This window comes from Amphiura filiformis, chromosome 9 (genome assembly GCF_039555335.1).
Source record: "Amphiura filiformis chromosome 9, Afil_fr2py, whole genome shotgun sequence".
NCBI lineage: Eukaryota > Metazoa > Echinodermata > Ophiuroidea > Amphilepidida > Amphiuridae > Amphiura > Amphiura filiformis.
This window is the reverse complement of record NC_092636.1, coordinates 116,565-136,174: the sequence shown is the minus strand read 5'-3', so window position 1 is coordinate 136,174 and position 19,610 is coordinate 116,565. Positions and strand designations below refer to the sequence as shown.

Here is a 19,610-nt window from a genome sequence, read left to right as displayed (position 1 = left end):
CAGGGGGAGTATGAATTTCAAATAGAGTGAACACATTAGCAGCTCCATATGAAACTCACCCTCCCTCAGTGAGATTCAAGTTGAATTCTTTCTCGGGAGTATGAAATTAAAATGGAGCTGCCTAATGTGTTAATTCCATTTGAAATTCATACTCTCCTGTGGAAGCTATTTCCAAAATTTTCCACAGGGGGAGTGTAGATTTTAAATGGAATGCCAAACAATGTTTTTATTCAGGAAAATAGAAATAACTTCCCCAGAACAAGTGATAGAACTACTGCATTCAATGCCAAGATGAATCAATTTGATGTGATTTCCTGTTTAACTCCCTGAGCACTACCTGCTAACATTGCCTCTGATTGGTCAATTACATGATACCTTCACTTTAATCACCAATCAGAATGGAGCTCTGCAAATAATTCAACCCATTTTTTTTTTGCTTGGTGAAATTATACTAACAATGTTGCTGATTGGTCCAATTGATAATGAAAACTTCTTTTTGGCCAATTGGCAGGTAGTTCTCAAAGGGTTAAAAGACAGGGGCGATTACTTGCACAGATGGTGCTAATTAGGTCAAATACAGTACATTAATATGAGGGCAACAAAAAATAAAAATCCTGTTTTACGGGCGGACAGACTATTCAAGTAACTAAAATGACCCTAAAATATCATCACAAACTTAAATTAAAAAATATTTTGAAAAATGTTCTGAATTTTTTCAACAAATTTCAGTCAAAATTAATCAATTTTGGCCCAAAATGGCTGATATTTCATGATTTTTGGAAAAATTAAAAAACAAAAAGGTCTCCAAAACACAAATTCTGGATCGGTCGGGCTCGTAGAACAGGGTTTTTTAGTCGCGTAATGAAGATACATACAAATTGATTACATTCATAGGTGAACCAATCGGATCAACTCAGGCTAAAGTTGAAAATTTTGAAAATTGAGTTGCTAGCATTAACTTGTTCAGTACCTACACTTACTGATATTGAATCTGCAGGTCTATTGAATACAATGGTTGCAAAGTTAGGAACCTTTTATACATCCAGTTTCTTATGTTTTTATTGTATTTTACTCCTCATTTTTGCCTATATCTCAGTTAAATTATTGCCAACTTTAGCCTGATTGGACCAGATCTGGTCACATATATTATAAATCTTCACAGAATATTTATACGGTTATCTTATTTACGATATTGCAATTTATGTAACAAGAAAGTCAATGTTTAGTTACAATTCCTTATGTAAAAGGTGAGGCAAAATCCACCTCCTCTTGTGACCCGTGGAATTGCGGATGTCCCTTGCGTAACCGTCGTCTCTCACATTTTGGGCACTGTATCGCTTCTGTCTTGCAGGCCTTGTGGAAGACTGTGGTACACGTTTCACACTGGAAATATAAGAACAAAACATACCATGATAATATATGCATTCTCTGTATTGATTATTCTATCTAGCATCTGCCTATTCAATAACCAGAGATGCCAGTGACTTGCCAAAACAATTCTGAAAATAATACAGACAATTACGAGCCATAGGGAACATAGGGGAAAAATCCTAGCCCAGGGCTATAATAAATAATAAAATAAATGTTGGTATTTATACAGCGCCTTTCACGAAAAAGTTCGCTTCTTGCAAACAGCACCAACTTTTATGCACATTATGAAATAATCTGCAGTATGTATACCTGATTTCATGAAATATTCTGAAATATAGCTCATTTAATTCATGTATCACACTTACTCTCACAGTGAGCTCTACATCAAATGGGTAGATGACTTTGTCACTGGTACAAATCTCACATATGAATCCCTTCTGACTACAGAGAGCACACTGTTGAACATGCTTGGCTGCAAATACAATGACCCGCTTTAACAACTGCATCAGATTCCCACCTTGAATTTGAAGCAAGTCCTGGAATTAAAAATAATCACAAAACTATTAAAATACTAGTGACATCACAAATGCTGTGTATACTATATATAATAATCCATATATGCAGCTTGTCATTTTTGTTAATTTTCATTTGTTGCTGGCATGGAAAGCCTTTCTCCTTAAGGACAACTGCTCAATATCAGTCCTTTTTTCCTGATTTTTTGATATTTTTTTTATTATCAGCAACTTGGATATCTTCAGATATCAGGGATTATTATCAATATATGGATGGTTCTTATTGGGCGCAGCAATCCAACACTTTTGCAGTGATGGCATTTATTCTAGTCTTTTCTCAATATTACCTGTGTAGAATAGAGATGCATATGGTCCAGCATATATTCCCTAGTCTTTTCTCAATATTACCTGTGTAGAATAGAGATGCATATGGTCCAGCATATATTCCCTAGTCTTTTCTCAATATTACCTGTGTAGAATAGAGATGCATATGGTCCAGCATATATTCCCTAGTCTTTTCTCAATATTACCTGTGTAGAATAGAGATGCATATGGTCCAGCATATATTCCCTAGTCTTTTCTCAATATTACCTGTGTAGAATAGAGATGCATATGGTCCAGCATATATTGCAGTGATGGCATTTATTCTAGTCTTTTTTCAATATTACCTGTGTAGAATAGAGATGCATATGGTCCAGCATATATTCCCTAGGCCAAACCTTCTTTCTTAATTCCTCTGCTACAGACTGCTGACATGTAAAGAGATAAGCCTTCAGATACTTCAATTGACTACGCAGAACCTGATGCAGAGATGGAAGAAACATACAAATCAGAAAGGGTAGCAAATTGAGCACAAAATATACATGATCAGCTGACACCAAGTTGTAAACATTATGTGTACTGTTAACACCAGGGCTGTACACACAAGACACTATAGCCTGCGTGCCCAGTAATTTTCAAACATTGAAACACAAAAATGGCCATACGTTTTACTAATCTGAAATTGATACGGACAGGTATTTTTGATATGTTACCTGCCACTGACATAGCAATACACAAGGTCCATGATTGCTGGTGCAGGCAGGAAAAATGTATGTGTGTTCAATTAAGGGATCTGGAATGAGCGTTTTAAGTGTTTCGACAGTATTTTTGTGGGACATGAGAGCACATCAGACATATCGAATTGCATTCTGAATACGAAGAATGTCTTTCTGATATCAAATAATTTTCATTTTTGAAATTCACGATATAATACAAATTTTATGACAAATTATTAAAACTTGATATTTTTCACATTTTTGATATATAACAGGCCTCAAAGTAAATTTGATAAATTTAATGATATATTTTAAAGTGTATGTAGTTGGGAGGAAAAGCCGATGATCAATTGAAAATTTTGACCTTTCATATTGAAGATATGGATTTTTTTCCCCAAAGACCTAATTTTTTTTTTTGGTGTTTTGGGAAAAAATCCATATCTTCAATCTGAAAGGTCAAAATTTTCAATTGATTGCCGGCTTTTCATCCCACCTACATACACTAAGTATAAATCATCAGATTTATAAAGTTTACTTAGAGTATTGTTAAATATCAAAAATATCAATTTTTAATCATTTGCCATAAAATGTGTATTACATTGCAAATTTCAAAAAATCAAAAATTATTTGATATCAGGACATTCTTCGTATTCAGAATGCAATTCGATATGTCTGATGTGCTCTAATGTTGCACAATAAATACTGTCCAAACATTCACACCCCATCCCTTAAAGGAGTATTTTGTGATCCTAACATCCTCTTTTTTAACATTTTTCAGTAGATATCCACAAAAAAAGCTTATTCCCAAAATTTCAGTTGATTCTGATTTTGCGTTTGCAAGTAATACACATTAATGTATATTACACTCAAATACACTGCTCCACTTTCTTTGAGGAAAGTGGGGAATGAGGCTGTAGATGACAAAATGCCCCTTTAACAAAGCATTGTGCACTTACCATGATCTCTGAGAGTTCTGGGGGATGAAGCTGTAAATGACAAAATGCCCCTTTAACAAAGCATTGTGCACTTACCATGATCTCTGAGAGTTCTGGAATGGCTTTGTACAAGGATGGGTTACATTGGTCAATGTCTATAAGAGGCATGGCTTCTATCTGCTGCAGAAATATCTTGGTATGCTTGGAAACTGTTGAATAGACACGAAATATGAAATGAAGATCAAATAAATTGAATATAATCACTGAAAAAAAACCCTGGAATATCAACAGTCAAACTATGCAATGAAGATGAAACAAATCGATACAGCCAACTTGTGAATTGAAAACAATATTATACAAATATTGAATGTTTATGAGTACAATGGTAAGAATATTTCATATTTCAGAACTATTCAGGCTCTGCCAATGTAAAAGTATAGGATTGTAAATGCGATAGTGTGTAGTCAGTCTCTTACACTCGCAAGATTTCTAGCTATAAAACCATGACCCTAAACTTAACCCTATAACCAGTGTTCGAATTTAGGAAAAATAAATGGTTGTCCCACGGACAACCAGATTACAATTTCTGGTTGTCCATCTAAGTTTTTGGTTGTCCATAGGCCTACAAATGTGACTTTTGGCTAGATTTATGGTTGTCCGGCGGACAACCGAATCAGTATTTTTGGTTGTCCGGCAACCTTTTTAGTTGTCCCGGGCAACCGGACAACCAAAATTTCGAACGCTGCCTATAACCCTCGTCAATATAGCCAAAACTAGTACCTTGGTACCTTGAACGAGTTTTGTGTCTCTTATATACCTGGAAATATAGACTGCTTAGTGTTACATTCAAAAAGGCTTTGCCGAGTTGATGGGACAGTTCATATTTCACCGAATGAAACTATTATTTCCATTGAAGGAATAAAAATATTCAATATTTGTTTTATATAACTCGTATATAAATTCCTTTTCTTCCACTTAAGTTTACAAATCACCAGTAAAACAAACTAAATGAAAAAATATAAAACTATATTTATTTTTAGAAGCGACACCCACACCAATAATTGACAAGTCGAGATGGTCACCGCACACTATAGGCTACATGTATATTCTCGGATTTTTGAGCGTTTCCATGGATAATTGACAATTGCACTTGCGCAGAGTGCAAAAAATGTCTCATTTTGTTTTTAATACACAGCTTTTGGCTAACCACTCCTACTAGCAGGCTACGTTAGCACATCTACCTAGGTGCCAAAATCTGAATTTTGATGCCTTTTACGATTGTCCGGATCTGCAAATTACTGAATGGGCCTTTAACTGAATGTTACCTTTGTGTTTTCTGAAATCCCAACTATAGAGTATCTTGGCTGGTATAATTGCTTCATCATCTGTGTAACACTCATAGCAATAGTAGCAACCATCATAACAGCACACATTAGCTTTGCCATAAACTGCAAGATACAATCATCAAGATTAAGAACCTTGTACAGGATGGTAACAAAGCATTGATTTTAATGTTCTGCATGCTAGCCATATAGGCTTCATTCAACATGAAAAGTTTCTCAAAATCTCAAGAACCACTGAACTAATATAGGCTTGTTTGTACTCATTTTAATACATTTTCATGCTGATTCCAAATATGGTCATGAAAATTTACAATTCTAAAATTTTTGAATTAAAAAAATTTGAAACTTGTCACCTGCAATCAATACCTGCATGGAGAGAGTAAAAGGAGGATGGTCCGATTTCACTTTGATTGAATGGCATTGACACCCCCCCCACCTATGAAGTTCCATGCTGGTATTTCAATCAGGTTTGATACCAGAGCCAAAAAAATGTGCATTAGAATATATATTGTGCTAACAATAAATGGTTTACTTTTGACTCATTTTAGCTAGGCAGGCATGAGACTGCACTTTCCTAAAAAAACTGAATTCCCCCCACTCAACATAAAATAAATTATTTTATGATTATGATGTTTTGCGTCCTTATGTAACACAATCTGCTCCATGTGGCCAATGTAGGCATTTTTGAAAATTGAGTTACCATTATTATTACCTTATACATACATTAGGCTATCCTATACTGAACACACCAAAGGTCTAGGATACTTTGTTTTAGAGTTCTATATTTTGTGATGTAAATTTTCTTATGTATTTTATTGTTTTTTACTCCATATTTTTACCTTTATCTCAATTTCAAATTAGCCACCTTTGGCCCCCGTGGATCAGATCACGTCACATATATTGACACTTAAGAGCATGATTCTTCAATGGCAAACTTGCAACCATGCACTGCCCATCACTAAGTCACACCCTCTTTGCAACCACTGCCCATCACTAAGTCACACCCTCTGTGCCTCTATTCATACAACCTGCAACCACTGCCCATCACTAAGTCACACCCTCTGTGCCTCTATTCATACAACCTGCAACCACTGCCCATCACTAAGTCACACCCTCTGTGCCTCTATTCATACAACCTGCAACCACTGCCCATCACTAAGTCACACCCTCTGTGCCTCTATTCATACAACCTGCAACCACTGCCCATCACTAAGTCACACCCTCTGTGCCTCTATTCATACAACCTGCAACCACTGCCCATCACTAAGTCACACCCTCTGTGCCTCTATTCATACAACCTGCAACCACTGCCCATCACTAAGTCACACCCTCTGTGCCTCTATTCATACAACCTGCAACCACTGCCCATCACTAAGTCACACCCTCTGTGCCTCTATTCATACAACCTGCAACCACTGCCCATCACTAAGTCACACCCTCTGTGCCTCTATTCATACAACCTGCAACCACTGCCCATCACTAAGTCACACCCTCTGTGCCTCTATTCATACAACCTGCTACTATATAATCTCCATTTGAAACACAATCTCAGTAGTGTACTATTGGCTATACTTTGATCAGCTCGTAAAAGGCGGGCCTTATAACATCGCAGTTTAATATCAAAATATTTTATTTTGAGAAATCTCTTGTGACATCTTGCCAGAAGCATCACAAATTATTAATTCAAGTCCTATACTTTGTCTACTTTCTTTAACACACAAAATAAAGACCGCGGCAACAATAGCAAATATCAAAATATTTTATTTTGAGAAATCTCTTGTGACATCTTGCCAGAAGCATCACAAATTATTAATTCAAGTCCTATACTTTGTCTACTTTCTTTAACACACAAAATAAAGACCGCGGCAACAATAGCACTCTTAATGTGGGTCTATTTTTCGGCGTAGTGGTAAAAGCCTAACATTTCCTGCCTATTACAAAGCTGATCAAACTATATATATGATTAAAATTTAAAACTGTTGAAACTAGCATTGAGTCCATTGGGTTGAAGGGTGCCGAGTCTGAAGATTAATTTCTGTTCCATGTCTCTTCTGGCTTGGTTGTCACCGTGGCATTTGTAGACTCCGGAAATCTTGATGTGTGTGGTGTTGTGTCCACTGCCGGAGAAATGTTGAGCTACTGGCAAACCTGGTAGCCTGAGGAGGATTGATCTAAGGTGTTCTGTAAATCGATCCGCCATGCGTCGTTTGGTCTCGCCTATGTACAAGATGTTGCACTTTATACACTGAATAGCGTAGATGACATGTGGTGTTGAAGGCTTCGGTGACTTTGACTGCTTCTTTGGGTCCCACGATGTTATCGCTGGATGATATTATGTTCGGTGACTTTGACTGCTTCTTTGGGTCCCACGATGTTATCGCTGGATGATATTATGCTTACAAGTGTTGCACACACATCAAGATTTCCGGAGTCTACAAATGCCACAGTGACGACCAAGCCAGAAGAGACATGGAACAGAAATTAATCTTCAGACTCGGCACCCTTCAACCCAATGGACTCAATGCTAGTTTCAACAGTTTTAAATCTTAATCATAATTTTCTTCAGCGCTCCCTTTTACTCCCTTTCAACCATTAGGCCTACGCTTGTAACGCACGTTTGCGCGACGTCAACTTTCTTTGTACTCGCGTTTGCGCATTTTGTTTTTATAATTATACTTTTTGTATTCTCCGTTTTGCGTGCATTGTTTTTTAAATTAAACATGTTCAACACGCTGGATTTGTATACGCTCTGCCTGCTTGCTCGCGTATCGCTTATGTGTGTCGCTATGCGTGTCGCTCTCACCACTCTCTCGCACCACACGTTTTTACCATTAGGCCTACGCTTGTACTGTACGCTTGCGCGACGCCAATAATATTTTTGTACTCGCATATGCCTTTGCTCATTTGAAATTACACTCCCTGTGTGGAAAATTAAACTCATCTATTCCATAGGGGGTACTAGATTACCATAGGAATAGCCCTGTACAATTAATTATCATATGTGCAAGAACTACTTACTTATACCCACTGGACGTGAACAGCCTTTGCATTGATAGTTCTGTGAGTCTAATCCTTTCTCCCGTCCAATTATTGTAACAATATTGAGTAATCCTTGCGTTCTCTGTCAAATAAACATAAGCTTCATTCAGGCCATGTATACACTGTTCAATGGATGTTTTTATGACAGCATATTTCTCATTACTAGGAATATGTCACAGAATCCAAATATACTGTTAGTGTACATCTTTTGGTATATACAATTTTTACAATTGTGAAGTTGTAGGAAATTGAATGAGATGTTTGTTTAATAAAATATAATTATGTAAAGTAACATGAAACTCTATATCCAGTTATGAAATTTATGTTGGTCTTAAAATACTTGAGTTTTTTTTTTTTTTTTTAATCTTGTCAAACATCTCAAGAACCATAGGTGTTGAGCAGTGTACAATATTAGCATTCCTTAAATAGAATGTCTATGCTACTGCATGCCTATGCCTACATGTATAATGCTATGACATTTTTAACAGCTCCTAATTACTTACAAATAGCAGAGGATCCCTTACAATTAGCACCCTCTTAAATAAAAATGCATGAAACAGACACAAAACACATACAGTATACACAATAAATAAGGTACCCATTTTTGAACATGACCCCACAAGCAAAGTGAGGAACAGATGTCAAAAATTAAGGTAACCAATGTGCACATAAGGATGTTATAGAGAGATGAGATGAAAAGTTCTGAAATGAAAACCATACATGGAAGGTACAGATTCCAACATTACACTTTATACTCCATCACTATTTACCGTAGCAAGACCTATTTGGGTTGTACACATCATGAGTTGGCTTACAATATACATGACAATAAGTCAAGTGCATGTCAATGGAGCCTGCTGCGGTAAATGTTGATGAAAATTTTGGAATCTCCACCTCCATTTTCATTCAAGAAATGTAATGCGTTATTTTGGGGTAATAGAGGTGTAGAGCTTCACACTGTGCATACTGTAGGAAGCTTTGGCAGCACTGGTATTTCCAATTAATCATATACCATAAATGTTCACCTAATGGCGCACCTGGGCTCCTTTGCCATGGGGTAAAGTTTGTGTACAAATGGAGAGCTCCCTGCTCTAAAAATCCAAACTAGAATTAAGGATACATGCCCTTATTTGCTGGTGGGATTTTTTTTTATAGGAGGCCACTTTTAGTTTGTGTCTAAAATTCAAGTTATGACAAGGGAGCTCTTAGCACCATTAGGCGAATGTTTACTGTATGTCATAATGTTGAACAGCTCATTGGAAACAGCAGCCATGTCAAAGAGGCACAGGCAGTACTACACATTTTTTGTACACTTGGACCTGATAGTACATTGCAACTTGTGGTGTTTAGGGCATAATTAAAGTCCTTTTGTTATTTTTGGCTACCTTGGCCCCTAAAAGCTTGCTAAAACACTGACTGGGATGAACTTGACACAATATATTTAATACTCACTGAAACATAAAAAACACCCTTTAGTGGATTAAACTTGCCTGTTGTCAGATGAGCCAGTAATAATATCTCATGCAAAAATTTATATTTCATGCAGGTGTGATGACTTGCTTAATATAATTCATGCAAACAAACTTATCATGCTTCCTGACAACTGAACTGTTGTGTTGTCTTGCATTTTGAAAGAAAGATGGTTTGTACAATGTGATGCGATATTAAATCACAAACAGTAATTATCAGTCTGATGCACAAACATACACACACACAAGTTGCATGCAGCCACACCCGACACTTAAGATATCAATGTGTGCATGTTTGTGATACGTGTACTGTAGGGAGAGCGGGAATGATTCTTATCACTACAACTATAAAGGAATGGTGATGATCAAATTACATGTCAGTCAAACAAGCAAACTTCTCATAATTATAGCTATGTCACATATAGCAACATGTTTAGTGAACTGCAAAAACAATAATTTGTTATTGCAATAATAACAGTGTATTATGATATATATATATACGCACGAATGGAAATACCCATCCGATCGTCTACCTAGGGTAAGGTTACCCTGGGTTACCTTACCCTGGGTAGACTCTATATTACTTTGTACAAATCTGAATATATCATTACTAACCATGCGAACACAGACAGGGTATATGACGTATGACTTCTTGACAACGTGTAATGTCTATGAAAAATATACGCCTATATGAACATTATACATTATCGATATTAAAGATAAAGGAAGAATAAAGTAAATGTATACAAGAACCGGGTAATAGAAAGTTGATATACTTTCTACTTGTATATATTATTTACTTTATTCTTCCTTTATCTTTTTAGTTTCTTATATCTTTCTAACATTCCAAACACTCTTCTTAATCTTCATTCTGAACTTGCATGTGTTATCATGGTTATGGATTAATAAAACTGGACATATTAAATTGTAAATACCAACTTGGACTACCGTAACATGTACCAAGGCCATCACGCTACGGACGTTCCGTGCTGTGTAAACACTGGGAACGCTGTGTCATACTCATGAACTGGTCATGCTGGTCGGGGGTTTCCTACACAAACACCACCAAACATTAGCTTTGACCCCGGTACGCATTTATACATCCAACGGGCGTGTCATGCTGCATGCATCAATAATGATATTGTATGTTCTTTTAATAATCAGACACCAGTCCCATTGATGTTCTAGTTGACATGTTTGTTATGTGCAAACTTGAATGAAGATGTAGGCCTGCGCACACTGTACACATGTCCTTATTTAACGGGAATTAAATTTATAAGAACAGCTCTATGGTGTACACAAATGTACATACATCGTAACTCTATATCAAAGTCCCTATCACATTGTCTACCCAGGGTAAGGGAACCCTGGGTAACCTTACCCTGGGTAGACGATCGGATGGGTATTTCCATTCGTGCATATATATACATGTAATATAAAAACTGGTTTTAATGAAAATATGTATTTGGAACGTATGGGATTTATGCAGTTATAAATACTTTCAGTTTGTACTACACAAAATACAAACATGTGCCCAAAAACCGACGCACATTCGCCTTTCGCCATATCAAGGACATTCACCCATATTCGCCTGGAATCGCCCTGAGGCGGACTTACCCCAGAGTGGAGGGCGGACTTGCCCTGTAAAGCCTATAATAGTCCTGAGAATGTGGTCGTATGTAACCAAGACATATAGCTTTGATATGAGCCAATCAGATCCTCCCTAACCTTTACATTAATATTGCTAGGTTAATCAGAAAAAATATGGTGAACACCCGGCCCCACTCTCCTCTAAACCCTAGCTACTTTTGTATATGTGGTACTACTGACAGCACAGGTGTTAATGGTATTCTGCATTAGCTACTTATACTTGAATCTTACTTGTGTCATCTTAATTACATACATGATGAATTGCATTCCAACTTGACTTACAGTGTCAGCATACTTAGATGTTGGTGAACTACTGAATGGAATGACCTCATACTCCAATGTAATGTCTACGTCAGAGAGACCACCTATGGATGTGAGTCTGCTTGGCTGTATGCAAGGACCAAAAGAGGCCTGTGTTATTGCAATGCATAGCTATAGGCTTGTTCAGACGGTCGCAAGAACAGACAACAGTAACTACATTTGAAAGTAAAATTAACGCACTTACAAGTGGCCACATGCAAGTTACTTTTGTCGATTTTACATGTAGGATATCTTACATGTAACAAGCTACTCTCAAAAGTAAGGGCAAGTAACTCGCATGTAAGCATGACCTTATGTTGACCATTATATGAATATGGATGATCCAATCCTCTCATGATTGTACATAATTTACCAGTGAAGGCTGAGTTGGCTTACAAGTAAGTCCCATGTGGACACACACTTGCAAATTTCTGGGTTGAAAGTAAGTACTTTCAAAAGTAGGCTACCATCTAAACACACCTATGTAGTGTTACATAATACATACGGACAAATGTGGATATCAAATCCTTTTCTATTTCATTTGCATACAGAAAACCCTGAATAACTTGGGTTGTGTAATTCACAAATATTGGTCAAGAAAGTTGCAAACAGATAATGTCAACAATATTCTGCACAAAAGTTCAAATCTTATTACACTTATAAATTTGTTTTTAGTTTAGCAGTTGACATTAAGGTCTGGGGTATGAACGTTTGGACAGTATTTATTTTGGGACGATAGAGCACATCAGACATATCGAATTGCATTCTGAATACTGAAGAATGTCATTCTGATATCAAATAATTTTGATTTTTGAAATTCGCAATTTAATACACATTTTATGGCAAATCATTAAAATTGATATTTTTGATATTTAACAGTACTTGAAGTAAACTTTATAAATCTGATGATTTATACTTAAAGTGTATGTAGGTGGGATAAAAAAGCCGACGATCAATTGAAAATTTTGACCTTTTGTATTGAAGATATGGATTTTTTTTCCCAAAACACACAAAAAAATTAGGTCTTTTTGGGAAAAAAATCCATATCTTCAATATGAAAGGTCAAAATTTTCAATTGACCGCCTGCTTTTCCTCCCTGCTACATACACTTTAAGAATATATCATTAGATTTATATAATTTACTCGAGGACTGTTATATCATCAAAAATTTGAAAAATATCAAATTTTTATAATTTGTCATAAAATTTGTATTATATTGTGATTTAAAAAAATGAAAATTATTTGATATCAGAAAGACATGCTTCAGTATTCAGAATGCAATTCGATAGGTCTGAGGTGCTCTCATGTCCCACAAAAATAATGTCGAAACGTTAATAAACGCTCATTCCAGATCTCTTAAGTCATCACCAATGGGCTATTCTATTTACAATCCACACTACCCCTGTGGAACATTTGGAAATATCTTTCACCTGGGGAAATATGCACTTCAAATGGAATTAACACAGTAGGCAGCTCCATTTGAAACCCACCCTGACTCTGTGGAAGATTGAATCTTTCTTAGAGGGTGTATGAAATTCAACTTGAGCTGCCTAATGTGCTCATTCCATTTGAAATGCATATTCCCCTGTCAAAGATATTTCCAAAATCTTTTACAGGGGTCAGAGTGGATTTTAAATAGCAGTCTGAATAGCACAATAGTCAAAATCGGGATACAAATTGAAGGTAACTTAAACATGTATTCTCAAAATGAATTAATAAATCTGTAAAAACATGGAGGTAGTATTAATAAAATACCCAATGAAGGAAATTAGGAAACAAATGAAAGCATGGATTGGAAACTTTGCACATCAAAATCAAAGAGTATTACAAAGCTGAAGTTGGCTGCAATATAACACATTCATGAGATCAAAATAGTGTACTTCCAGCATATATGTGACATGATCAAGGGAAATGAGTTGGATGTCGCTCAGTGCTGTACGGTGCGACCATTTTAGGCGCATTGGCGACTAGATTTTTTCTGATGGCGACTAAATATTAATCCCTGGCGCCAATGGCGACCAACTATTGAAGCTTTTAATCACCAGCAAATGAAAAAAAATGTATGTAATGTAGCATTCAAGAGTATGAATGTATGCTATGAATATATGCATTTATAATGTTTCAATGGAGACTTCCTGGAAAACATATAGGCCTACACTGTACATGCTGTGTACATGAAGTATGTAGCGTTCAATGGGAATATGTAGATTGAGTACATCAGCTATGAACATTCAACGCACATGCCCGGTGCACGTGGATGTTCAGTTGGCACGTGGATGTTCAGTTGGCACCTCAGATTTTTTACCTGGGAGCAAAATTTGGGCGCCTAAATTTATAAAGTTAGGAGCTATTGGCTCCTCAATCAGGTTTTGCACCGTACAGCACTGATGTCGCTAATATTGATTTTGAGATATTGGCAAAGAAAAGGTCAAAATTCTTTTGTTTTATATCGTTTTCAGCGATTGGTAAATAGACGTAACTTCGCAAAGAAAAGTTGTATCCACATGGGGTTTTCAGTTTCTGAAAGCTCTAAATGTCCTCTTTAGAAATATTTAAAACTCATTTTCGACCAGGGTCAGCATGTGACTCATTCCCCTTGATCATGTCACATATCGTCAAAGGCCCAAAACCAAACAATAATTGGTATATTTAAGCTTGAGCATTATGCATGCAATTGGTGGTAGTGGGGGGTACTCAAGTTTGGTTTTAGTAGGGGTGTCGCTGAAAATTTAAAAGTGGACCCATCTACACCAACTTTTCAAGAATTTAGAACCTATCGATATCCAAAAGTCTAAATTTTCGGCCGAATGATTGAGGCAAAATTGGGGTGTTTTTTTTAATGAGAAAAAAACAAAAAGGACCCATACCATAATTGGCCTAGAAAAAGGAGTCATTGATATACCAAGAGGTTGAAAATGCTACCCATGTTTGCGGCATGTCCCTATATGGTCATTTGTACCAAGTCCCCCCGGCACACATTTTAGAATTTAGGTGTATCATTTGTGTAAGATGATTAATAAAAGACTAGGCGGTTAGCAGAATACAGCAAATAATCCCTCAGTAACCTATTCCTCCAATTATGTGTATTTTTAAACAAAGGATAAACCAAGTTTTGTTAGGTGCATGGCATAATCACCCAGATGTACACTATTTTGCTCTTAATTCATAAGCAAATCCATACACCCCCCTATACAAGATACTACCTTAATCTTCCACATAGGGAGTGTATATTTCAAATGGAGCTACCCATTCAGGTCATCCCACTTGAAATTCACACTCCCTGTGTGGAAGATTAAGGTCATGTCTCCTATTAGGGATGTAAGGATTTCAAGTGGAATAGCACAATCTAGCCTGACCATTTTAGAGTAGTCTTGAGTACTATAAGTACATCTTTCATGTAAACACATCAAAAGAAATAAGTCCCCCTCTGAAAATTTCGTCATAACATCGTAAAGTAAAACTTTGTACCAATAAATTTATTACTTAGAAATAAAAATGAGTTGTTTACTAAGTGTTTTGTGAAAATGAAAGATGTCCATGACTTCATGGCTGAATGAACCCAAATTGAAGACAAAAACTGCCCTTTCCAAAAGTCACAAAGTAGGCCTATGCTTGTTAACTGCAAGGCGTATTGGGACCAGGAATGGAACTGGCCATCTTACAACTCACTGCATGTGCTGAACTCTGCACCAAGGGATTTGCATGGCTGAATGATCAAGAATCGATACACATTACAGTAAATGTTCACTTGGTGAGGATTTTAAACTGGGTTTTACATTAGTAACAAGCCATGAATCAACTTTTGTGACAAGCATAGGCCTACTTTGTGACTTTTGAAAAGGGCAGTTTTTGCCTTCAATTTAGGCTCATTCAGCCCTGAGGTCATGGAAATCTCTCATTTTCACACAGCACTTAGTAAACAGTCATATAATTATTTCAAAGTTAGTTTTATTGGTACAAAACGAAACCTTACAATGTTATGATGACATGTTCAGAGGGGGACTTATTTCTTTTGATGTGTTTATAAGATACTGGCAAAACAAAATACATTTAACAAATGAAGAGCTTATTTCCAAACCGTGTTAAGTCCACAAACCCATGTATCCCTGTGCGATATTGCAATGAGTTGTGATGCTATAGGTATTATAATTTCAGTTGGACGCACCATTACAAAGCAAACAGTGGATGGATGCACAGTAACAATACTGTGTGACCTTTGTTTCCCAAATGAGGGCCTGCTTGAAAAGCAGTGCTTGTCACTGAAGCAGTATTACCCTTAATAAAGAAAGAATAAATAATAATAATAAAATAAATAATAATAATAAATGAGAACAATAGTCTGCATATTGTTATGCAGCATTGTTATGGTAAATAGCTTGTTGATGGTACAACTCACTGTTGCTAATGTCAAACTTGTCAAAGTAATTCTCGCCTTTCACAATATGATGCGCCGCCAGTGATTGCTCTTGGCAGTCCAATTTTTTCCTTCCAGGGTCGACATCGCCGTTCTAGCTGCCATTGGATGTGTGATAATAAAGATGTTGAAAACAGCTCCACAAAGGATGCTGTGTCATCAATAGATAGTATATGGATCTACTATTATTGTAAATTGCTGTTTTAGTCAGGCCTGATTGTGGTCCTAAAAAAAAAATCTGTTTTTGTTTAAGTTGGCGAACGGAGGGAGCGGAGCGACCGTAGTATCGCCTCACGGTGGGGGTCCAGGGTCCGCTTAAGGGCCCGGTGGGGTCAAGCTCCTGGGTTTTAGCCATATCAGAGGGCAAAAATTGGGTTTCTGAGGCATATAATTGTGTGGGTTTTTCTAAAATTGTTTTTCATTTTTAATGCATGCAACCCCTAAAAAGTTTATAATTAACACTTTCTTAATTTCCCCACTAACAACAATTTTCTTGCTCTTTTTATGATGAAATATCATCATCCACTTCCGGAAATGTAAAAAAAAAAAAAAATTTAATTTTTTTTTTTTTAGTAGAAAAAATCGGAAAACCGATTTAAATCGGGGAATAATCAGGCCTGGTTTTAGTGTGCATTCGCATGTAACATCATAATAACATTTTAAACCAACAATGGCGTATGTTCCCGTGTTGTATTTGTGACAACTGAATGCGAAATTACGTGGTGATATCTACTTCCGGGTCTGGCTTGTCGACCAATTTCCCCTAATTTAACACGCTATGACGACTGTCGCATTTAAACCGAATGGGGGCGCATAGTTTGCGAAATGCGAGAATTGAGATTGTATCCCACAAGTAAATGAGACACATGGGGTTGTGGACTTAAAACGATTTGGAAATAAGCTCTTCAAATATGTTTATACTGTAATCATCCGAATATAGCCCAACTGGTTTTTTTAGTCTGAAATCTGAAAAAAAATCTTGAAGGATGCACTAACATTGAATCGTCAGCATTAGTAAAATGCACCCCTGGTATGATAACTCTTTATTGAGTTTTTCCTGCTGTCTCAGTTTTACTACTGCTTATTAATCCCATCATAACCCCAGGGTGGGTCCATACAGGGATGAGCCACAAACAAATGGCTAGCATTTTCAGCTATTTGGTATATCAATGATCCCTTTTGCTAGGCCAATATAATTTGCTATATGGATGGGTCATTTTTTCTAATGTTCTCAAGTTCGTTCTCAAAAAAGCCCTATTTTACCTCATCAAAATTCACCAAACATTTTGGGAAAGGTTGTAAAATCTCTGGCAATTTGTATTAAATTTGGCCAATACTTTGGACTTTTGGTTAATTTCTGGAAGATTAGAATATGGATGGATCCACTTTCAAATTCGTAGCGACAACTCTCTACCCAAAGAAACTTGAATACCCACTGGCTGATTACAGAGTGAATACATGCTATGTTTCTCATCTTCTTAGAAATTTGTTAACAAATTTAGCATTTCTTTGTCATTTATGTAAAAAAAAATACACATACCTTGTCCTTGGGCATGGCTGCCACTGGCGTCTGCTGTTCTTCACTTGGTGTTTGTCCAATTAAATCTTCCCAATTTGTTTCTGGTAAAGCTCCTGTAGTTCCTTGAGCTGCGTAATCTTCAAGAAGAGACTTGTAGCTTGCTGATGATAGTTAATAACAAATATTTATAATTATATAGCATTATTATAAGTGATGATGATGATGATGATGATGATGACGATGACGATGACGATGTCTATGACGATGACGATGACGATGATGATGATGATGATGATAAGTAGTTGGTATATATAGTATGTTTTGTCTCAAGTTGAGAGTAACGCCATATTGGACGTCGTAGTGGCATTTTCAAATTGTGTGCGCTAACCTAATCCTGTGGGGCGTATACATATGCATAGAAGGGCGATTTGTCCGTACACTGGCGATTCGAGTCTGCCACTATAAAGTCTACCTCTAAACATATAACATAAGATGAGACATAGTATAGAAGTTACTATTCTTTTGGCATGGTATGTGAATTCTTCTTTAAACTTTCAGGGTTTAAGATGAAAAATCTTCTTGAAGAAACCTGCAAAAGGCTGCAAGGTGGAGAAATGATGCAATATCTAAATACGAATCCAGCATTTGTTTATTTACATTTTTGTTTCAATTGTTTGTTTTTCCCTCTTTTTCGTACCTGATGAAGGTCTACTCTAGCCGTTTGTTGAGCCGTTGCTTTTGGTTATGCCTAAAGCACACTCTCTCTGAATGGGCTATTCCATTTCAAATCCACACTACCACTGTGAAAGATTTGGAAATATCTTCCACATGGGAGTATCAATTTCAAATGGAATGAACACATTAGACAGCTCAATTTGAATTTCATTCATATACACTCTGAGAAAGATTCAACCTGAATCTTCCATAGAGGGATGGTGAGTTTCAAATAGAGCTGCCCAGGACACCAGAAACAAATTTGTTCCATCTTTGGATCGACCGTTAATGCTGCTTCGATGCTTGTTATTAATGAACTAACAACTAATCAGTCAGAATTAATGCTAAATTTATATTTTAATACACATATATATATGTTAATACAAGCAAAGATTCATATGTTAGCAGAATTAACAATTAGTTATTTAATTGATTTCATAAATAATAAGGATCGACCAAGCACAGATGGTCGATCATATGTACCAACTAATTACCTAATGTGTTCATTCCATTTGAAATTCATTGATATTTCCCAAATCTTCCACAGCAGTAGTGTGGATTTTAAATGGAGTAGCCCAATTCTCCAAATCAACATCCTTTCAAACATCTGGATCTGCCCCTGCTCTGATATCACAGACATGTTGCAATCAACCTCATGAAAATAACACTGTATCTTACCTAGGGCAGTCTTATTTGCACCTGGTAATGATGCCTCTGGACTGGTAGGAGTGTTGGCCTGATGTTCAAATGATGATGACCAACCTCTTCTGTACCCTAAACTGTTGCCTTGGAAACTATCCATCAAGTCTTCATGTTTCTCAAGTCTTCCAACCTAAGATGATAATTTCAATTGAAATTCAAATTGCAATTATTTGATTGGTTTTTTGGTTAGGCTGGCTTGGTGTCCCTATGCCAACCATGTCCCCTATGCCAACCATGTCCCCTATGCCAACCATGTCCCCTATGCCAACCATGTCCCCTATGCCAACCATGTCCCCTATGCCATCCATGTCCCCTATGCCATCCATGTCCCCTATGCCAACCATGTCCCCTATGCCATCCATGTCCCCTATGCCATCCATGTCCCCTATGCCAACCATGTCCCCTATGCCATCCATGTCCCCTATGCCAACTAAGCTGCATCTTTTAGCTCAGTTGTAAGGCCTCATTCATTGAAATAGAGGTTATCCACTTTACTCATGCGTGACTTCTAACAAAAGGCGCTGGTTCCCGTAGTATTCCTCATTCAAACTAATTCAATGCACGACCTCGGAGTTACCTGCATGACTTTGGCGGGCTATTTTGAA

At 36.8% G+C, this 19,610-nt stretch overlaps 1 protein-coding gene across 1 annotated transcript in view; it reads right to left on the bottom strand.

The window, feature by feature from the left end:
- Window positions 1–882: 882 nt before the first annotated feature.
- The window catches only part of LOC140160440 (uncharacterized), a 73,573-nt gene continuing 54,845 nt past the window's right edge, over window positions 883–19,610 (bottom strand). The window contains 10 exon segments of the mRNA XM_072183676.1: window positions 883–1,383; window positions 1,737–1,907; window positions 2,552–2,683; window positions 3,952–4,064; window positions 5,181–5,303; window positions 8,217–8,319; window positions 11,639–11,743; window positions 17,611–17,750; window positions 18,982–19,135; window positions 19,221–19,446. Coding sequence (XP_072039777.1) covers window positions 1,237–1,383; window positions 1,737–1,907; window positions 2,552–2,683; window positions 3,952–4,064; window positions 5,181–5,303; window positions 8,217–8,319; window positions 11,639–11,743; window positions 17,611–17,750; window positions 18,982–19,135; window positions 19,221–19,446 — 1,414 coding nt within the window. The 3' untranslated portion in view covers window positions 883–1,236.